Source organism: Diadema antillarum, unplaced genomic scaffold (genome assembly GCF_040938485.1).
Source record: "Diadema antillarum isolate AM-2024a unplaced genomic scaffold, OU_Dant_1.0 seq00001622_RagTag, whole genome shotgun sequence".
NCBI lineage: Eukaryota > Metazoa > Echinodermata > Echinoidea > Diadematoida > Diadematidae > Diadema > Diadema antillarum.
Genome location: NW_027272333.1, coordinates 190,246 through 213,910, shown reverse-complemented (window position 1 = coordinate 213,910; position 23,665 = coordinate 190,246). Strand labels below are relative to the sequence as shown.

The following is a 23,665-nucleotide window of genomic DNA, read 5'->3' as shown; positions in this document are numbered from 1 at the left end:
CTTTTGAACGGATTGTCAGATTTTCCTCAAACTCTCACTGATGTGTTCTACTAATATTGCTGCATTCACTCAACCCACATGTCTATGAAGGTGAACTTGTCCTTTAAGAGGATTCGGAATGGCGGAATGCTATGTATATTGTTTTCGCTTATAGCTTTACCCTAGGATACCATACCTCGTCCGTTTAGAAGTTTGAATGTCTTAGATGTCTTGTCTAATTATAGGATGTCTTTGGTAAAGCCATAAAAATCAAATTAGGTGTTCTCCGTTCACTCTGTCACCTCATTTAATATCTGCACAGTAGCATGATTATCAGAATGTTTTTTTTTTTTTCTAGGACCAAATCACTAAAAGGTCCTTCAAATGCTTGAGTCCAATGTCCGTATCTCCTCGTTGTGTACCCGTGGACAAACCAAATTCAGGGCTGATTAATGCTTGGGCAATAACACACGCGTATGTTAAAGGGAACCACTGCCTTCATGTAAAGTCATTCTTATTCAAATGTTTGATATATTCGAATTAATCACTGCAAGTTTGAGCCAAGATCGGGCAAGGAATAAGGAAATCCCAGGTTTGCAAAGTTCAGCAGTCAGTAGAGGGCAGCGGACACTTATGACGTGTATCCGCCTTTGTGGATATGTCTCCAAGGTTTAACATTAATAAAATTTCACATTTAGCAACTTTTCTCAACAATGAGCGTAGCTCCTTTTCTGAAATCCAGATATGGCACGAATGAATGCATTTTGAAAGTTCCACCCTGAGTTAATTTGTCGCCCTCTACGTTTCATTTATTGAAAGAGCTGTAGCTTCCTAATTCCATGTCCGATTTAGCTCAAATTTGATTCAATTTTGAAATTTGAATATGTCAAATTTGTTAAGCATTTGATTGAGAGAAACTTCATCTGAAAGTATTGGGTTTCCCTCCTGCTGACGTGTGTCTACTCATCCAATGTCTTTGTATGTATGTATGTATGTATGTACGAATGTAAGTGTGTTTGTGTGTGTGTGTGTGTGTGAAGGGGATTTCATCAAGACCTTGCAATTTGGAAAGTCAATAGTAGTAGTTACTCTGGTAAAAAGTAGGCAAACAGCAGTTGAGGTTAATCTTTTGCCATACTCAAAAACTTCTACTATACTTAAACTAATATAATATTAATCTGCAGACAAATATAATATGAGATATTTTGTTGTTTCTTTTTTGATATGCAGATGATAATCTGCATGAAAACGAACAAAAGACTCTGTATGCCCTACGTCCTAAAACTGCTGTCGTCCCTTTAGAATTCACTTATTGTTATTGTACATTGTATACTTAAAAACCCTTTACTCGTGTCCATAACAATCATGTGAACGTACGTCTTCATGGCAACCATATAGTAAACTTGTGCTGTTCTCTTCTCAACTTTTATACTGTTTTGTTATGCCCAAAATTATTATGCATGTCAGAAACATAACATTGACGCACGTTCGTGCCTTCGTTGTATATGCCTACTAGCCAGTTTTTAATAACAACAGTAGCGTACGGATTGCAGCAGTAAATAATAAGCACCCACTCCACAGTACTAGTAATAGTAGCTTACTATGGCTTTAACCATGGAGGTAGAATACTACCTCCATGCTTTAACAAAGCACGTGATGAGGCTAGGCGAACCGATATTTTTCGCACAGCACTCACGGTACTTGTGAATCACGCCATGTACGCGTACGTATCAGCCAGTGGGAATTCCCACCATAAGGATTTCGACACAGGAGAAGAAAGGGGGAGAAAAACAGAATCCATATAAAAATGAATAAGGTGGGGACCTCCAGGAGCAGTAATGCCGTCTACGGTCTGTCCTCAAGACAGCGAGATGTGAAAGAGTAGATTCTTGATACTACCCGTCCTGGGAGGTGATACATGCACTACGCCCACTGTTGAGACAAATGTCTCAGATATGGATGCAATAGCTTTCCTGCTGTGTTTTCTCTTCATCTATTGCGGTGTGCAAGGTAAGATATAAGTCTATACGTTATGCCAGGGAGGTAAGCTGCGGGGTTGTTGTTGTTGTTGTTGTTGTTGTTGTTGTTGTGTTTTTTTTTGTTTTGCTTCGCATTCAATGCATCTCTCAGAGTATAATTGGGTATGGAGGGAGCCTATTGTACTCGTTCGTATAATACACGCAATGCAACCTGTGGATTTCACGAAAATGTTTAGTCCGTTTCTTGCCGATTCATACAGCACATCGTTACCATGATTATCATCGTGATTGATGAAGATAATAAATAATTCAAACCCGCGCTTCAGTAAGCCTGCAATGTACTAGATAGAAAGATCCGTCTGTCCGGAGGAGTCTTTTATTCTTATTGTGTTTTGTTTTTTACGTTATCGCTCTCCTCCGTATGGGATCCGTGAAGCCAGACGCAGTCTCCGCGGAACATATCCCCGACGACCAGATGGAGACCGATCTTTCAGTCAAAGAATGTACATAAGCCCTGCGACGAATAAAAATGACCCAGAAAGAAAAAAAAATCAAAATGAAAAAAGCGCGACATATTCGTTATAATGACGTCACTTCCGAGCACCTTTGAGAGCAAAACAAACAAACAAACAAACAATACCAAAGAAAGTGTTAAGTTGTAACGAAATGCGGATGGCTTACGTAATTACATTTAGGCCTTTGATACTAAAGCATAACAAACATTTTACATAACATGGCATAGTATATAGCATGGGCGAACGCTTCAAGTTTCGCTCTGCGTTCGCTGTGCATGTTACACCGAAGAGAGCTTTTCGTTAAATTCTATTACCTCATATAGTATTCCAAAATGATATAAAGGTTCGTTATTCCGAAATGCACATGCACATACTATAAGATATAAATGTTCATTAATCCGAACATGAAATAGGGTTTATAACCAGCATTTGAGGAGTTATTCCGAAGATTCATTATTCGTTATTTAACATTCAACTATACAGTGGTTGTCTTACAGCTTCAATAAATCTATGTTTTTATAATGAACTGAGACTGACCACCAATAATATCTATCTCTAACTTTGTTCGTTTCAACCTGTTGTGCCCATGATCACAACCTCCGAAACCTACGGCTGGCGGAGGTTATGTTTTCAATTCTTATGTTAGTCTGTATGTCTGTTTATGTACAAGATAACTCAAGAATGGGTAAACAAATTCTCACAAAATTTGCATGATGTGTTCACAATGAGGTAAAATAGAAGTATTCCCACATATGGAATTTCAATGCTTTTGGGCGTCGAATATGTCACAATTTTAAATCAAAAGCCTGTAAACAGCAAACAGCAAACAACCACCACCACCCCCCCCCCCAAAAAAAAAATACATGGTCTGTCAAAAAGTTACTCCTGTATTTAATTCGTAGATGGGTATATCCGCATGAAATGAAATCAAAGGTCACAGGGGTCATAGGGACAAGAACCCAAGAACGGATGATCCTTTGCTTTTCCTTTTTTTATAACAAACTTGAAGGGTGTGCTTATGAAGTGCAATCTCTTTGGGGTGTCATGATGAGGGTTATAGGGTTCATAAAGGTCCCAATAGCTAAATAACAGTTGAGTGGATTTTTTTTAACCAAACTTGAAAGATGTTTTCATCATGTAGAGAGAAAGAAAAAAATAATTTAAATTAGGGGGGGAGGGGTAAATGAAGTCAACAGTCTTAGGGGGTCATGAAGGACATAAATAAGTTTAATCTAAACCAAAAAAATTAAATAAAACTCAAGAACAGATGATCGGCTTTCATCAAACCACGCATTTTCAAAGGGAATATGAAAATGTGAAACTGGCCCAAAATTTGGCTCCGATATAGGGGCCTACAACCTTGAAAGTACACTCACTAACATTGTAGCATTGTATTTTCTCGGAGTAGGCCTACTAGTATTTCGGGTTCTACAAAAGAAAATCTCTAATCTAGAGGATGCCCCCCCCCCCCCCCAAAGTGGGTCATGGACCTATTTGAACAAATATGAAGTTTTTATATATATATATATATATATATATATATATATATATAACATATATATATATATATAGATATATATATAACATATATATATATATATATATATATATATATATATACATTCTGATTTGGTGAGCATTTGAAAATGCTTTTTGCGAAAAATAAAAAGATCATATAATGTTACAAATTGAGCCCCAACTTTAATAGATCACAGTCTGTATGTTTGGTGGTCACATTTTCTACGCACTCGACAGGTATAATCTTCCTCACTTAAATGGACACCATGCCCCTATATATTATAGAGAATTCCCAAAGTTTGCTTTGTGTTTTTTTTTTCTTGGGCTTTATCATAGTCTGCAAAAATATTAACTTGCCACATAATAACTCGGGTGAGCGAGATATCTTCCGAGTCTCTTGTGTTGTGTTGTGTTGTGTTGTGTTGTATTGTGTGGTGTTGTGTTGTGTTTTTGTTGTGTTTTGTTTTCATTATCATATCAACGCACAGATTATGCTCTTGTTGCAAGAGTGAGATGTGATGGGGGGCATGCATAAAGACGGCAACAGGTAGTTTAATCTTAGGAATCATGAGTTGTATACTCCTTTGCCTTTTCATATTGGGATCATGAAGTCAAAGTTCAAAGGTCAAACACGCTCAACGATAAACTTACACCAAGAACACTGATTTCTCTGTGAAAACATTTGTACAGAAAAAAAAAATCATAAGTTTCATATTTTCAAGTTTCAGAGTAAGTCTTGTCGCTTGTTGCTCTTTATAATGGCGGTGGATATTGTGCTAATAGTAAATTTTCTTGACTCTTTTTGTTAAAGTGTGTGCCCACGACCATCGTGCAATACTCGGAATACTATAGTAAATAGAATGTCTCGTAGTATCACTTTCAGTGTAAACATTCAGTCAATTGTATATCAACAGAACACTCTAGCTCTCCAGGCCCCTCGGACACTTTTGGAAAACAAGTTTAACGACATAAGAGGCAAAGAATGATTTGTATATTTCAGAGACATCGTTCATTTTCTGTTTTTAACACATCCAGTATTTTATTCACTTCCCTGGCACACCTGAGTTGTCATTTTGTTGCTCTATTCTTGATAATATTTCTCTCATCCGTCATATTTCGTGTCTCAGCATTCACAAAACAGACTGTGACAGAAACAAAACGTACTATAAGTTGAAAACCTAAGAATTGCAGTCATGCGATATACATATTTCAGACATTTTGATCATATTGCATTATTTTGAAAACATGTTCATTGCACTGGTGTCAATTACATTATGCAAATATTGAGATGATGATATTCATCGTCACAAAAGTTTCTGAATTATGTTTTCTTTATATCATACTTCTTTTTTTGTACAAGTATGTGTTTCTCTTACATTTCCTGGTTGCGATGACTTTGTTATGTATATATACGATGTACTTATATGGCAATCTTGCAGAAGACAATGTTTATAGTCAGGTATGGACCGAGGATGGTCTCTCAGCCGCTGATGAATTCAGATCTTTCTTCAATTTCCTCTCTTTTGTAAAACAAACCCTCCTAAAGTTCATGAAATAATGAATGAACCCGACACACTCTCTCCATACAGTTGTTACAGCTTCGTATTCTTTTAGTTCCAAAGTCCACTCGTATAAGTTGTTTCAGATTTTCTTTTGTTCACAATAAATTCAAAACGTCAAGAGCATTGCCACTATACTCTAAAGGTATTTTCTCTTCCCCTGAGAGAACTTCCTTAGCGGATTTTGGTACACACATATTACATGCCATGCACGCATGGCCTTGTCTGCAGAAGTTTCATTTAATTTCCGACTCTCGATTCCTATATGTTATTGCAATGCCCTGTTTCTTCCTCTTTTCCTGTCCGTAGTAATTGAACCGCCCGAAACCGCCCGTCAGATTACTCCCGAAACCGCCCGTCCGCTTTTTTATAGATCCATGCTTTGCTATATCTATTGTTTTCATATAGAAAATGTAATTACGTAGTTTGCAAAAGGTCAAAGGTCAACAAAAGTGTGTTAAAATTATGTCTGTGACACACGAGTCTCTTGGTAAAGTCTTAATCGGCTTTTAAATGAACACAACTTGTAATAGACAAAAATGAACATGCAGTGATCAATTTGCATAATTTGGAAAGTTGTCGAAATGAGAGCAATATTGCTGTATATGCCAGGGAGCAATGAACCATTTTGTAGGAAATCAGTAAAATGTTGCTAAAGGGTTAATTATTTATTCACGATGCTTATTTCTTATTAGATTGCTCTAAGTACAAGTACGTGTCCATTGTTATTGATTTCTTATGTATTCACGTCGCACAGTGAGTGATTTTTCTCCTTTATGCTTCTCATTTTCACAATATTCAATTGACTGTAGTTAATACTCAAATTACACATTTTCTCCATAACTTGAAAACTAGAAATGTCGCTATGGCGACTGATGCCTCCGCCATAATGCATGATTCTCCCATAGGTGTATAGTACAATGTCTTCACAATGTGTGATGACAGTTTCACATAACTGGCAAAATACTGAAATGACAGGTTTGTCAGAAATATCTTGAATGTTCACTTTCCTTGAACTAGGTTTGCTATAATAGCCTAAGAGTGCAGGTACGCGTATTTGGGGAATTGAGGGTTTTTCCTTGACTTCTGACCGACCCTTTTATAAGTTTATGCATTGTGTATATTTCAAGGTGTGAAGAAAGAGTGTAATTACAGTACAATATAGATCTTTTTGCATTTAAACCTGGCCTTTGACCTTTGACCTTTGACCTTCTGGCTGTAAATTTCCCAGAGAATCTCCATTAGGTAATACATATATATATTAAGTTTTAAAACAAATATGCAAGCATTGCATAAAAAATACTAGGGTATGAGGGAAATAGTAAAATTTTGAGGAGTTGACCTTGACCTTTGACCCCTGACTATTGACCAATGACCCTAAATTCCCTAGATAATCCCTGCTAGTCAGTACATGCATATGTACCAAGTTCCCTGAAGATACATTGAACCATTTGCGAGAAAAGTGAAATTGTAACATTTTCACCTAACCTTTGACCTTTTGACCTTTGACCTTATGACATGAAACTCTCACTGGAGAATCTTTATGCAGTAGTACATGTCTACACTAAGTTTGAAGAAAATACCTTCGGGCATTGCATTGATATGGGGGAAATAGCAACATTTTTAGCATTTGAACTTGATCTTTTGACCTTCGACCTTTTGCAATGTAACTAAATTCTACTCAACTAATTGCCCCATCATACATCATCCTTGGACCAAGTTTGGTGAAAACTACTTCATCCAGTTTTTAGTTATCACGTAAACAGATAAATTTTAGGATTCGACCTTGATCTTTGACCTTTGACCTCTGTCCGATTTCCCTAAAAAACTAATCAAGTAATTGTCCCATCATACAGCATCCTTGCACAAAGTTCGGTGAAATTTGCTTAATCCAGTCTTGAGTTATCACGTAAACGGATACGGTTTCATGATTTCACCTTGACCTTGGACCTTGGACCGATTTCACCCAAAATCTAATCAAGTAATTGCCCCATCATACTTTATACTTGGACCAAGTTTGATAAAATTCCAGTCCACATTACTCAAGTTATCGTGTAAACGAATGCGGACGGACGTACGTACGTACGGACGTACGGACGGACGTACGGACGGACGGACAGTCAACCCGAAAACATAATGCCTCCGGCACCACTTCGTGGCGGAGGCATTATTACTCAATGCATAAACCTATGAAAGGGTCAAAAGTTGTGTGAAAATCCTCGAATCTCCAAAATACATGCTCTCGTAGAAAATATAGCCACTCATTCAATTAAAATTATATATAGTTCAAGGAAAGTGAACATTCAACAAATTGTGACCAACATGACATTTTGATATTTTGCCAATTATGTGAAACTGTCGTCACACATTGTCAAAATGTAAAAATATAGACCTATTGGGAGAGCCATGCATTTTGGCGGAGGCATACCAGTCGCCACAGCGACATTTTTAGTTCCTAGAAAAAAAACTGTAAAACTATAATATTATGTCCAAACAAAAAAGTATGAAGTGTTTTATGTCTTTATTCACCAAGCTCTCACCTTCTAAAAGGTACTCACTCCTTTTATGATATTTACGATTGTTGATCATTATTAATGAATAAAATGTTTTTATCGTTGTTATTTTACCGTTATCATGATACAGTGTATTAATGTGATTATCATGATTATTATTATTATCATTATTATCATCATCGTTATTACCATTATTAATATTATTGTTAATTTTGCTGTAAATGTTGTTACCAACGGGTTTTTTTTTTTTGTGTGTGTGTGTGTGTGTTTTTGATTAGGCAATTTCCTAGTTTGTCAGGGCAGCGAAAAGTCAACATATACCCTTTTCATGAATAGAATATATGTATGTCTGCTTAATTTGCATGCAGGAGGTAATTTCCCCCCTGTATATGGGTCCATGCACATCGCGCAAGCAGGCGACAGCGCACTCCTTCCTTGTCCCTATTCGGTGGATGCAGACCACATCGCGATCTTGCAGTGGACTGTGAATAGCACTAATTCCACTCCCTTGGCGCAATACTTCAATGGTCTTCGTCTTGTGACCCGGAAGCACAACCTGACGGCAGACTACTCGCTTGAAATAACCAATTTGACGAAGGCCGACAGTGGGTCGTACGCATGCCTGGTGCACACAGCAACTTCAGAGGCGGACAAATACTACTATCAACGTCTGCGCGTCGCACAGAACGGTAAATTTTCGATTACAACCTTTGCATGATAAGTTCCAAAGGGCAGGTAAAGTCTTGATGGATAATGATTTATCATTTTAATAATCAAGAACGAAATATAAAGAAAATACTATTTGCGCGAGCGAATGCGGATCTTTTGAGGTCATGATCTCGGCATTTCAGCGGGCTTGGATGTTGACCCTGTGCTCTCCCTTGCAACGGTTGCTAAGCAACACTTTCACCCAGCTCTTTATTCGGCAGACTCCATTGACGGTATAGAAATGCCTATACTGTCGTATTGTACAGGAAGAATCATCGTTCTTGAAACGACAAACACTGGCTCGGCTCATATTTCCCATTATTTTGAAATGCAAAGCTCTGCTTCCTCTAAATAAAAAAATAAAAAATAGTGAAAAAGACAGTTTCACCATTATAGGAACTGTTCTATAGTTTAAAGGAAATATTGCAATATTGAGGCAGATCCTCATTCGCAGTGTATTGTGCTTCCACTTCCCATCGGTTCTGGTTTTGGTTTTTACCTAAATAAATAAGATAGATAAATAACCCTTTAACAAACTTAAAAATGTTATTTATTATCTAATTCATTCCGTCATATTTACAGGCAGGGTAGTCCCCTCAGTTTCTCAACTGCTTTCCAGGGGAACCCAGTCTACAAATACATGATAAAACACTACAACACAATAGATTATAGAATCACAATACAAATATAACACACACCAAAAACCCAAAACAATACACGCTTGAAAAGATAAGAGACTGACATAAATATTGAAATCAGCAAGACGAAGTGAATAATTCCAGAAAAAAATATATGTATGTAATTATTTATACAAGCATATAGATTAGTGGCATACTTTACGAAGGTAAAACCCAAGTTGAAAATGCGTTAAAAAGGGTTGATGAGACCATAAAAGAAAAAACAACCGAATTATCATCATCATTGTTATCATTAAAATGTGTTGCCTTGCAACAAAACAAATCTTGTGTTTTATTACGAGCCTTTTTTATTTACTGACACCTATTTGTCAGTAGAAAATTTATGTAAATACACATTTTTTGTTATCTGTAGAATGATGCGTCATCATTCTTCTTCTTCTTCTTCTGATTAAGTCTGCCTCCTTCAATAGACTGAAGATTCTTGCAGACTGGTGCTATTTACATTATAATACAATTTATTTACAGATATTTACAAGCACATAGAAAATTTGACGAAAATACTAGCCACTGTGATCAACCGTTAGACGGTTTCGAAATGATCCCACAGATGGCGCTGAAACAATTTCTGACGACAGGGAATTCCAGTTCCTTACAGTTCTTGGGAAGAACGAATGGCGATGCGATTCAGTTCTCGAATATGGTACCTGATAGGAGTGTGGTTGCGAGGCTCTCGTTAACTGAGTAGCCTGTTTGATGATATAGTCCTGTGCTGAAAGAGGAGTGAGATTATTGTGTATTTTGTACATCATAATTAGCCTGTCATTTTCTCTGCGCTGTTCCAGAGTGGTCCAATTAAGTTCTTGTAGCATTTTGGTGACACTCGAGGTGTTATGGTAGCGATTTAAAGTGAATCGCGCAGCTCTTCTCTGGACCATTTCCACTTGGTGGATTAGGTTCTTGGTAGATGGGTCCCAAACTGTGGAAGCATACTCAACAATTGGTCGAACCAATGTTTTGTAAGCTGTGGCTTTAACATCAGAAGATTTTATGCGAAGATTGCGTTTTAGAAATGCAAGCACGTTATTGGCTTTATTGACAGTATTGTTGATGTGTTGGGTCCACTTCAAATCAGAAGTGATGGTTACACCCAAGTACTTCACGGATTCAACAGATTCAAGAGGGGCGTTATTTAGATGATACACGTGTTGCACCTTACTTCTTTTCCTGGATATCGTCAAAACCTTACATTTATCTGTGTTCAAATCCATCATCCATTTTTTCGCCCAGTCACCAATTTTGTTTAGGTCCTCTTGAAGATTTTGCGTATGATGTTGATTGTCGATAGTCATGTAAGAAATTGCATCATCAGCAAAAAGGCGAACCTTTGACGCGAGACCATCAGGCAAGTCATTGATGTAAAGTAGAAAGAGGCAAGGCCCAAGAACCGACCCCTGAGGCACTCCAGATCCTACCGCTACTGAAGAAGATTTAATACCATCCAAAACGACCCTCTGACTTCTTCCATTGAGAAAACTTTGAATCCATTTCAGATTTTTCCCCCTGATACCGTAGTAGTCCACAGTTTACGTAAAAGCCGCTCATGCCCAACCTTGTCAAAAGCTTTTGAAAAATCCATGACTATAACATCCGTTTGACGTCCTGCTTCCAAGTTCCTATGTAAATCGCTTGTGAAACCAAGTAATTGTTGTTCACATGACATGTTCTTACGGAAGCCATATTGCAGGGGGAAAATGATGTTATTTTCGTCCCCGTGCTTCATAATTTTGCATCAGTGTATCTGTTTCTTTTGTTTGTTTGTTTTTCTAGAGCAGAATACCGGTTGCTAGGTTACGCATTTACCCAGGAGAAATTTTCTGTATTCAGTGGTTTCACCCTTGCAAATAAATGTATTGACCGATTCGGGTTCGTTGAGGGCAGCAGACAATTTGTGGCACTGGGCGCAGCCATGAGGTGTCTTAGCCGACCCCCCTCCTCTCCCCCACCCCCCGGGCAACATGTTTATCGCGCACTTGTAACAAAGGTTCGCGCACTAAGCAAGCATTCGCGCACTCAGTACGAGACTCCCATTGGCTAAAACAACCATGCATCAGTTTTTCATTCCGTGCGCGGAAGGGGGTGGGGGAGAGGGGGGGGGGGGGGGGGGAGGGGTCGGCTAAGACACCGCGTAATGGCGCTGCCTATGCCATGAATACACATAGCGCGTCACAGAATCGGTCAATAGCCGGGTTCACACGTACAACTTAGCGGGATGACGATCGCGATGCTCATCCCGAGTTTTTTTTGCGAGCGTCCACACGTACCAAATTATCCCGCCAATTGCCGATAGAGATAACAGCAAAGCCTGCAAACTGGGTCACACCGCGCCCTTCTCTATCACTGCCTGCGCGCACTTACCTTTGTCCATTGTCTTTTACGCGTCAGTTGTGTGGTTTGCGCGCTGTTGTTATTGTTCTCCAAAGAGGTGAAGGACCTCTTCGCAGAGGCCTCGCTGTTGTGATGTGCGCATTGCATGATGGGATGTAAAAACTCGAGATTCTAATCCCGACCGTTCACACGTACCAGCGCGGGGCCAATTATCCCGCTAATTGACGAACCAGCGCAAGATTTCTTGGGATTAGCATCGCGATGCTTATCCCGCTAATTTTCGGGTTTTTTCTGTCCACACGTGCAAAAAACTCGGGATGACGATCGCGATGCAAATCTCGAGATTTGTATCCCGCTAATTGGTGTACGTGTGAACCCGGCTAATAGGGAGCTTTAGATTTTAGACGCGCGGACGTTCAAAGGGGAAGAAACATGATCTGAGCATGCGCAGTAGCGCGGGTCAAGTTGACGCACGCTTCTGCGCACGCTCAGAACATGTTTTTTTTTTTCTCTCTGAACGTCCGCGCGTCTAAAATCTAAAGCTCCCTAATAGTGCAAAGAACAGATGTCACAGGTTTCATAACTGACTGGACAATTTTGTTCTGTTTCCCACCGCCTGTACTTAGTTTGTGCTTCCCCTTCACAATTACGTAGACGAAATCCAAAAACCGTCGGTCTGTCACAAAAAAAAAGTGTTTGTTTTTTTTTGTTTTGTTTTTTTTGTATCGAGACAGCTAGCTTTCTCCTTCTCTTGTAAATATAAAGGAATGAAATGACTTAACTCTTCAAACTTTTTTTTGCCTTGGATTTCTGGCATTACATAGGGCCTGCCAAATAACTAGCTGTATGCCATATATTATGTAATGATATATAATAATGTATCAAACGATAAATGATATATAATACATGATACATGATATATGATTTATGATTTATTACGTCTGCTTGATTATACAGGAAAAGACACCCCTCCCACGCACGAGACCGTGGCCACAGCGTACGTGGGGGGTAGGGCGGTTCTTTCTTGCCAGGACCATGTCGCCGCAGACGATGTCAGCATCGTGCAGTGGACGGTCGAAGGTGCCGACTCCACCCCACTGGCTCAGTACTTTGCGGGCGAGCGCTATGTGACCCGAAAGTACAATATGACAGATGACTACTCGTTAGAGATTAACAACCTGACGATGTCCGACAGTGGGGTGTACAAATGTTTCGTCCACACGTCACGATTAGAGGCTGACGATTTCTTCAAACGGCAGCTCAATGTCGTTGGTATAGTATTTATATATACTATGCGTGTGTGTGTGTGTGTTTGTGTGTGTGTGTGTGTGTGTGTGTGTGAGAGAGAGAGAGAGTGAGAGAGAGAGAGAGAGAGAGAGCGAGTTCATTGAATGGGAGGCGATTTTAAAAAGTAGAATACATCAGTGAAGTTTAAGGTAAATCGGACAATCCGTTCTAAGATTATGACTTTTTGACACTTGTATGTTGTCAACCCCTTTAATGGGTAGGCTAGTGCCATTATTATACTAGTACTTTCCACATATCATGTGCATAGAGAGCAGGTTTATACGTCTTCCGTATACGTTACTAATTATACTCTTCTCCTGCGCAGTCAGCATATATTCCAGTTGTTATGTTTTGCTTTGTTTTGGTTTTGATTCGGGAAACTTTAGTTTGTCATCCCACTCGCGTCTATGTAGTCTACCGGCGTTCGATTGCTCTATGTAACCTGAATACCGGAAGAAAGTCTCCGTATATCATGTATGAAGTGGTATCACTGCTGTATGATGTAGCAGTTATAGGCGGGAAAGAGATTAGCTCCCTGCCCCTAGACAGTGACTGTTCTTTTTCGAGAATTGGACATTAATCCGCTTCTTCTCTATATACGGCTCGTATGGTCGTCAAAAAAAAGAACAAAAGATGTAGACAAAAGACATATTCTCAACGATAAACATTCATGCCTGAGCATAGAAAAAAAGAAGAGACAAAAGGGTTCAGAAAACTTTGTATCCGCATCTCTTCTGGGGACACATTTTGTCAGAAAAATATCTGACAAAACGCTAGATGAAATCCCCCCCCCCCCCCCAAGACCAGCAAGTAAATCTTTCTCTGAACAATCACAGAGGATAGAGAAAATTACATCAGGCTGTACATATTCTATGAGCTTTTGTTATTCTTATTTTTCAATTTACTCTTGTTCTCCCCCCTTATTTTCCCCTCTTATCCCCCTTCTCTCTCTCTCCCTCCTCTCTCCCCCCTCCCCCCTCTCTCTCTCTCTCTCTCTCTCCCTCTCTCTCTCTCACGGTTGGTCTTCCCTTTTCTCCAACTCCCACATTTTGCAGTAGTAGACCTTGCCCGGCTAATTTGAGTTCTGGTTCTAGCAAAGCATCTCAGCCCTTATTCCCTAAACCTCCACCCCTCCCAAAACATTCATTCTTTATATCATAATATTCTTTCCTTTTTCATTTTTAACTTATAGTGAAGCTCTGTGTATGGATCAACGAGCTTTATATTGCAAGCGTCCATCTTTTATTTCACGCTGTAACTTTTTAATACGTTCATAACTCTGCAATCAGATCAGTGCTCATGTGATAATACAAAGAAAAAAGCATAAACTCTCACTTTCAAACCTTTTGAAGTGAAATTCACTCAGTGTTCCTCTTTCCTTTACATGTGCAAATTAGCAACCATCTCGACGTCATAATTTTATAACCTTATAAAATTTTTCATGGAATCATAAGGGGAAAAATATGCTGTTGTTGTTTTTTGTTGCTGTCATCATTAACATCATGCAGTGTGTCGTGTTCATTTAGTGTTTGCAACATCATTTCAGATATGTCAAAGAATGCAATTAGATTATACAGTGAACTTCTAATCTAAAGAGATTCTAAAATTCAGATATACCGGAAATTCAAGAAACACTTGTACCCGAGGACTCATTTGTTCCAATATTAATCTTTTTATATTACAGACAAAATTACAACGAAGCCCCCTCGTTCACCGGCGGGTATCATTGGTTCCGATGTTACCACCCCCAAACCAGGTAAAGCTCTCCTTTCAATAACTTTTCTTGTGGTAGCATTATGTTATAATGTATTGCCATGCAGGCAATTATAAAATTCAAACAGGCCTAGCAGCTGGAGTTTCATTCCAGTCAGACGGAACAAAGTATTGCACTTCAAGACTGTTTTCGTGAAACACTGCTGTCGGATGATGTCACAACTTTATTTCATGTTATTAGCAACATGTACAGTTTGAGGGCTAGAATCTAGATGCGTTTGTCTTTCATTTGTCGTTAAAACCGTGGTAATATAATTATGATTTTCACAATTATAGCAGCGACAGCTATTCCTTGCATCCCGGCCACCTATAGAGCTTCTTATCTTAATCTTTACGCTCGGTTAAAAACTGGAAAGGTCCTGTTTACCGTTGGGAGCAGAAATTTAAGAAGAAAAGTGTTAAAGATATCACATTTGATGCATATGAGTAGGTCTGTTGTATCACAAAAAAACCTACCATATTAAATTTTTGCAACAAAGCCGAAAACATAAGGCGATATCGGTATTTTTCTCATTAAACCGTAACTGTAGATGGTTTAGTCTGGAAACTTTTTGTTTTATTATAGCTATTTTCACATTTTGTGTATTTAACAATACTTGACATCGATTATACGGATTCAATTTTTTACAGTGGTTGTTTCTATCCCTAACTCCCATTTTAGAACTTTTTTAAAGCGCTAATGCTGGGTTTTTGTTTCTTCTGCAAATGGTATATCATGCCTTGAACAAGCTTTCTTTTAAGTAGTAGGTTCCATGCATTATTTGTCAATGTTTATACTTAGATTCAAACTTTCATATATTGACCACCACGTTCTGTAATTATGTTTGAATATTCTACTGTGCATCCAAGCTTGATAGCACGTATCATTTTACTTTGTTATATTTGATGTATATTTCATTGAGAAATATGATTTTCCTATTTTGTTCATTAAACAATGGGAAGTTAGTAAAGATAAGTAAGGTCTTGACATCATTAAGTCATGATTGTATATGTTATTTATTATTTTGATTGCGACTAATGTTAACATTCAGCCGAAAGAAGTGGAACTATAGAAGTTTACAATGTCATCATTATGTTCCATTTTCGAAGAAACATTTAATATCCTGTTGGTGGACTTATTTGAGCATATCTTTGAATTGTACCTCTCTGTCTATGGGAAACCATAGATACAATGGGAAAACATTATGCAACACAAAAGTTGTGTTCGCAGTCCTGTTCCGCGAACTCATGCTTGAGAAAAAAAAAATATATGTATATGAGATCAATTTCAAAATCATTCATTCTGTTTGCTGTAATATCCTGTTGTGTGTCGTTTGGTAAAGAATGCTCCCAGAAAAATGATAACATTTATTTTCTTTTCCTGAATGGCAGGTGCCTCAAAGAACTCACAGAAGCCCACCCTGTGGCCGCTTGTTATTCTCGTTCTGGCACCTGTGCTTGTAGTCCTATTGTACTGGAGGTATGGTGCACAAATACGGACCTATTACATCGGTGAGCTTCATCATCAGTTTTGTCTTTATTTGACACTGTTGATATGCTTGTTTGTTTGTTTGTTTGTTGGTTTGTTGGTTGGTGGGAATTGGTTGGAATCCCAATCTGAAATCCCAATCTGAGTGAAACAAATCTTGTATACCCAAGATTTTTGAGATATCCAAAGTGGCCGCCTAAATTTAGGTTTTGATACAAGTATTTCTTTATAAAAATGTTAATGATTTGGAAAAGAATTGATGGTTTTATCCTATTTTGAGGGTGCTGAATCGATCTGATTGATGCAACTCTTGCATCATAGCAGCTTTTGAAATATTCAAGATGATCGCCAAATTTACATCGAAAATCTTAAATAAAATTATCACAAAACCCTCAAAGATTCAAGTATTGCATCAATCAGATTCGGATTCAGCGTCCTCGAAAAGGATATCACCATCATTTTTGCATTGATTTATTTATGATTTATGAGGAAATACTTTAATTGGAATTTCAATGTTTGGTAACAATCTTGGATATGAAAAAAAAAAAAAATCCTGATCGATGCAAGAGTTGCATCAACCAGATTTGGATTCGACCTCGAAATATGGTAAACCCGTGAATATGTTTTCATTTTTAAAACAATAAATACGGAAATGCTTAATATCAAAATTTCCAATTTTGGCGGCCATTTTTGGTATCTCAAAAGCCTCGGGGATACAAAGTGGCCACATTGCCCTTAAAATGGTTTAAACCATCAAATCTTTTCAACTTTTCATCATCTAAAAGGAAATATACACGAAACTGAATTTTTGGCGCCCATTTGGAATATCTCAGAATCCCCAAGAATGCAAAGTTGCATCACTCTATTATATTCGGATTCAGCACCTTCGAAATACGGTAAACTTCATTGTTGTGTCCAATTATCGCCATTTTTATAACAAAATATATTATGGGAATTTCAGATTCTAACTTCCCTTTTGGTGGTCATTTGGAATATCTCAAAATTCTCAAGAATGCAAGAGTTGCATCATCCAAATTTTGATTCAGTGCCTTCACAATCGGGGAAAAACCATTAAAAAACCTCGGGCAGACGGTAAAACAGGTTTAGGCCCAAAATCTAATTTTGGCACCCAAACTATTCTGTGAGATTTTGCTTTTCATATCCACCAACGGGGAAAAGTGCGCTAGGAATATCGGGCGAATGGCTCCTTTATTATTTCGTGATTCTTTGTATTAAACTTGTCTTCCCATTGTGTTACGCAGAATATCGTCGAAGAGACGGAGGAGCTGCAGCCTACTCAACGGTGTACAATGGCACAAGCAGTACACCGGGTAAATAATAGCTTTGACATTAGTGTGTGTCAGTATGTTTATCACTGAATGCGAAATGATTATACTCGTGATAAAGTATATAATGTTGTATAAGGTTAAAGGAAAACTCCGGATGATTTTCAGACTTTTCCTTTGTAACAACTACTGGATACAGAGTTTCAAATCTTATGGTGATTGGGATAAGGAATAAGAATGTTCTCAATATTAGATTATAAACAAAAGAATTACAATTCCAAAGATGATGACATAGCAACGTGACCACAATATGAATGCATGAGTGGTGGCTCAAGGAAGCAGAACAAAAGAAAACAGCATGCATAAATTCTACACAAGTGACCTTTACTTGTTAAGCAGCCGGTAACTTAATGGATTTACATTGCATATCACATTCATTCTGAAATATGTAAACTTCGTATACTCATGAATTAGTTTATATGATAACCCCCCCCCCCCCCCCCCCCGCTGATACATTCTTATGGGGCCTTGCGTACTGTTTAGTATATAACAGTATAGCACGAATATACGGTAGCATGCACTTTCTCCATTTGTACACCCATTCCTTCCTCTGTGATTATTCCGATATTATATTCTCATGGTCGATAATAAAGAACTGGTTTGCTAATTATTATCACTCCTATCATCATCGTCACTATCGTTATCATTATCATATAATATCTATCATTTTTGAATTGGCAACGTTCCCACAGTTCGGGTAGACGGAGATCCCCTAGCAACACCGAACGCCACAGACCCAGTCTCGTCGGAGCGACGGGCATCTTCAGACTCGGCCTCTCCCGGTGAGTTCCATGTCCAGAGAGACATCTCAATAGATTGTAGTCACTTTTAACAAAGAAAGCTTCGAGCAAAATAACATGACAGGGGCATTCCTGCACGTATTTACTAATGACTGATATCGCATGTCTAAAAGTGAGAATGATCTGTTGAGTCGTGCACGAGTGAGCAAATAAGGACAGAATGGCTACTTTTCAAAAGTCACACAGGCCATTTCAAGGTGTCTTTGAGACACTCTGCTTCTTACGCAAATTAATGAATGTTTAAGTATTGATTTTGTATCACCCATTTTGTTTTTCTCCCTTTATGCAAAATTTACAGAACATATCATTTCTTGCTCCACATTTGCCGTGTGTTTCACTTCACTGCACCATGACATAATGACTCAATCTTCTGTTCATGCAGCATGTGCTGTTACATTGTATGTCGAATAATATCTTTCAATAAACTGAATGGATTTTGCAGTTTTTAAGAAGGTTGAACCTAGCCACCACCCCCCCCCCCCCAAAAAAAAAAATGGATTATCGTGGCCAAGAAAGTAACAATGGAATCCGGTGACTTTTGAAAAGTGACCATGTTTTCGATGATGAAGAAGCTATTGCCACTTTTATCACCATTATTTCTTATCCTATATGTAGTTGGAAACTCCTTTGCAGTTGAGCTTCTTCCAGTTAATCCGGAGACACGGTCATTACCAGAATCCCATCCCGGTAAGTACCAACTCCAATAAGACTTTTCTTTTACAGTCACGTGAACTGGGGGGAATGTGAGGGCCTGACGTCACAATAAATTTGCGCCGACACATCAGGTTCCCATTGCATAAAATTACAATACTGCGATTTTGGACGGGCGTGCCTATAGGGGATCTGAAGGGTAGCTATCTAGACCTCCATAGCCTAAAGTAAAACAACAAAAAACAAAAACAAAACAAAACAAAACAAAACAAAACAAAGCTCTGAGCCAGAAAAAAAGGACACAAAGTTCAAGGATCAGAAACATGAACATGTTATCAAACTAGGATGAAAATATTAAAGTTATGAAATGAAAAATGATTAGTTAATTTTTGCAAAACAGTTCTCGGACATATTATGCATGTGAATATGCAAATGAGCAAACTGGTTATGTCATTCCCTCATAAGAATTTGAGGTGGTGCATAGTTGCGTCTGAACAAAAACAAAACAAACAAACCAAAAATCGTTAAATATCAAAAGTTTGTGTCCAATCTATACGGGTAGTTTTGAAACGGTGACATCGATTAAAGTGACTGTTTAAGAATCGTTTCGTAAAAAACTAGAAACTTCATTTTTTTTCAAATTACCTAATTTTTATCATTTTTTTAAATCAAATTTCCACTCTGATGATTATAAACCTTTTCTCTTTCTTTTCAAACAATTCTGTCTTGTCCAGAATTGTCCGTAAAGTCATGGTAGTTATTGATTTGTTCGACACTGGATATTAATGTGTGTAAACCCAACCGTCTGTTTCCATCGATATCTTATCAATGAACGCAATGCTACTTCAATCTTCATACAATGTCGAGCTCTCTTGCTTCTATGCAGATTTAAATATTCAATTTTATGTTCTTGACGCGGAGGAGATGCAGGGAGCAATATTCTTTAACTACCCTCCTTATGCGAAATGTTTACTTTCAGCGAATTACTTGTAAACGTGTGTAAACTCTTCCTTAATCTAAGATGGAAGTTAACAAACGATGACATACTGTAAACGAGAAAAATAATGAGAAGTTTTCCGATTGGTTTTGTTCAACAAGATCTAAAAAGTTGAAAAGTTGTAGTTGACGTCCTTTGACTTTACCCTGGCCCACTGTGAGACGTTCGCTTCACAAGATGATTATTGTGCATTATATTTTATCTTTGTTGATTTGTTATTTTGGTCAAATCAGTTTCTGATCTATTGTCGCTGATATAGGGATTCAAATGAACGGAGTGAGTGAGACCAGCAAGCTTTTATCTGAAATATATGCAGAACTTGATCAGAGTAAGATAAAAATTATTAGTAATTGAGAATTAGTGTGCACATGCCCGCTGTAATCATTCCTTTTTTGTTTGAGATCAAGCGTTGCAGGCGAGCCCTAACTTTACTCATTTCAAACCTTGCCTTACTGAATGAAACTAACCTGTGTTTGTTATGCCATCGATACTCTGAATCAATCCAGAATGACTTAAAAATCTTGAAGCTCACATGAGCGAAATGCTCTACAACAAGTAGAGCTATTGCGATCATTCATCGTCAGGCTTCCGTCGTGCGTCTTCAGTAAATTCCTCTCACGTTGATTTTAATAAAAGTTCTTCTCGAAGACATCCATGACGGATTTTCACCAAACTTGATGGATAGCATCACTTGAGAGATGTGGGGATGGGGTGGGGGAGGGGGGAACAAAGTGAGGCCTTACTTCCACGTGTTCATTGTTTTTATAAATTTTATAGATAGGGTGGTAGAATATGCACTTTTACAAAATGGGCACTGTTCCCAGCTTGTCCCCCCCCCCCCCCAAAAAAAAAAAAAAATGAAAGAAAGAAAGAAAGAAAGAAAGCAAGAAATAACGAATTTGAATATGCACTCTGCATGAATGCGTGGAAAGTGAACTTGCGGGTGACACGACACTTGCTCTTGCGACAGTAGTTGCTCCGGTCTTATTTTCTCCAACGACTTAGGGTTGGGGTTATAGAGTTGTGATAGGGTTTTAGGTATATTTTGATGCGAGGATTAGGATTACAGGGTTAGGGTTATGTCTGTGGCTAGAAATTATGTTTGGTTTAGCTGGCAGATATTTCATAGGAGCAATGCAATTGTCGCAGGAGCAAATGTCATGGAACAGAACTTGGATGTATACTCAGATGAGCACCAGACCCATGGGTCTCATGTTTTATTAAATGTTAACCAGCGCTTCAGTATATCTCCAAATATGCATGCTGCAATATCGCATGTCATACAATATGCATCTGAATATACATCGTACAATAACCGCTTATCTCTTTGCAAAAGTTATGTCTTTTCCCCCTTTTCATTCGGATGACGAATTCTCCCTAAAAACTGATATGCATCATCACGGACGTTACACACACACCCACACACTCACACACACAAAAGTCGTAGTATAACTCTAAAAAGGCTGGGCTATTTTTGAGGTATTGAGGACGGGGGGGGGGGGGCATGATGGCCCCCTGAGATCTCTTATCGTCCGATTGTCACCAAATTTGGCATGTAGTTTATGACGTACCCTACAAGAATTTATATAGTTAATTTTACAAACATAATTATCCATAATTTGATCTGGGCTAATTAATTATGCAATTATGCTAATTTTTATGGGCATTCTAATCTTTTTTTTTATTTCGTGCCAATATGGTTGTGTAATGATCACTTAATTTGAAATATGCAAAAGGAAGTTGTTTCACATGTATTTGTAAGAAAACTGATTGTCTAAACACCAAAAAACTAGGTAATTAATTCAACAAAATAAAAATTATATTTCCATGTCCAGATTTTCTGCTTTTCTTTTTTATATTTTTATGTTGATTTTTGTTTGTATTTCTTATGTTTTCTCTTTTTTTCTGTTTTTTATATTCAGAACAATAAATTTGAAATTCAGATCAGATTTTAATATTTGAAAACAGACTGTGCAAGAAAAACGAAAGAACACATTAGAATCTTGCAAGACCTCATTCAGTTTACACATAAACACATACAAATACGCCATTTTTGAATGACATGTGACCGCAAAATATTATGCAACACCATAACCGCTGCAGGTAATTATATACGCAAATCAAAAGATGCGCAAGACTCTCGGGTGAGATCTTATAGATTCTGGAATTAATCTCAAAATATCCGGAGGGGCCATGATGTCCCCCCCCCCCCCAAGTCTTTTTAGGGTTAAACAACCACAAATACACTGTTCTCAAGTATAAGGGCTTGGGCTCGTAGAAATGCCGACATTGTAAAAATATGTTTTTTAATGTCTTATACTGTAGTAATCAGTATGGAGCCCTTTTCTTTGCAGTCTATCAAACCAAAAAACATAGCCTATCTGGTATTCTCTATCCTTAGCATGCATGCAGTATTGTAACAAATTTGCCTCTTTGTTATTCCTGAGTATTTTCACCAACTCAATCGGGATACTCGCCAAAGTATATGGCTGGCAGGCACCTCAGCTCATCGCTCACTCATTCATGGTCACCTCACAGTCACACCCTCGCTCATCAGAGCAACCACCAACAATGAGCACCCACTACATGCACTTATTATGTAGGCCAAGACATCACAAAATGAGTCAACAGTCAGGGTACATACCGTTCCGATGTGTTTAATCAAGGAGGATCAACTCCAATACAGCTGCAGTGTATGTCGATTCAAGTACAGAGCATAGCAAGAGAGAAGTACAGTAAACAGTATTGCAGCCAAAACAGCACCGTGGCAGGATCAGGGAGGTGAGACAACTCACCTCCCTGCACCTCCCTGGCAGGATTCAGTCTTCACCCCACTGCAATCCCCGGACAAACTCATCAACAACTGACTGCCAAGATAAGTGCACATCACTAAACTTTATACTGACCTGACACTGGGTCATCAGGCACACACACACTCATGACCCGTGTACTTTAACACATGACCTATGCCTACAGTACAGTACACACTCCAGTGCACACTCCAGTGCACAACCCTGGACTGATCCATTACAGTGAGAGGGGTGCTCTAGGCAATTTTGTGACACAACCCTCTACCAAGATTGAAACGTCCCAGTTTCAAATTATCTGAAAACGCCACAAAATTCACAGAACGTTATTTTTTTTCAAAGAAGACAAAACGAAAACTATTTACAAACTCTGAGGTACGATTGACCGACACACGTATGGCAATTAAGGCATCAAGTGTGACATACAAAAATATACCTTCTCACGTAGCATATACAGTAGCGTATCGAAAATATTTCTGTCACACACTAATGTTTGGCAAAAAGTTGTTTAGCACTGAAAGAGGTATCAAACTTCAGAATACGTATGGCACTTTCATACTTTGCATCTTGAAACACCCTGTATCACTTGGCACAACAATATAGAAATGTGAATACAAGCATAAAACTTTCTTCATAAAAGTCATGTTCACACCTGAGGAACTTGCAGCAATTAAACTCAAGATGTCGTCATACATGTAATACAAAACAAAATCATGTCTCGCTAATGGTAACAACGCACAAC

At 38.3% G+C, this 23,665-nt stretch overlaps 1 protein-coding gene across 1 annotated transcript in view; it reads left to right on the top strand.

Annotated features, from left to right (window-relative positions):
• Nucleotides 1-1,878: 1,878 nt before the first annotated feature.
• Nucleotides 1,879-23,665, top strand: part of LOC139711192 (uncharacterized) — a 32,000-nt gene continuing 10,213 nt past the window's right edge. Inside the window, exons 1-8 of the mRNA XM_071623107.1 lie at nt 1,879-1,989; nt 8,432-8,752; nt 12,752-13,066; nt 14,766-14,837; nt 16,226-16,345; nt 17,585-17,653; nt 18,361-18,450; nt 19,084-19,155. Coding sequence (XP_071479208.1) covers nt 1,935-1,989; nt 8,432-8,752; nt 12,752-13,066; nt 14,766-14,837; nt 16,226-16,345; nt 17,585-17,653; nt 18,361-18,450; nt 19,084-19,155 — 1,114 coding nt within the window. The 5' untranslated portion in view covers nt 1,879-1,934. The remainder of the gene's footprint in view (nt 1,990-8,431; nt 8,753-12,751; nt 13,067-14,765; nt 14,838-16,225; nt 16,346-17,584; nt 17,654-18,360; nt 18,451-19,083; nt 19,156-23,665) is intronic.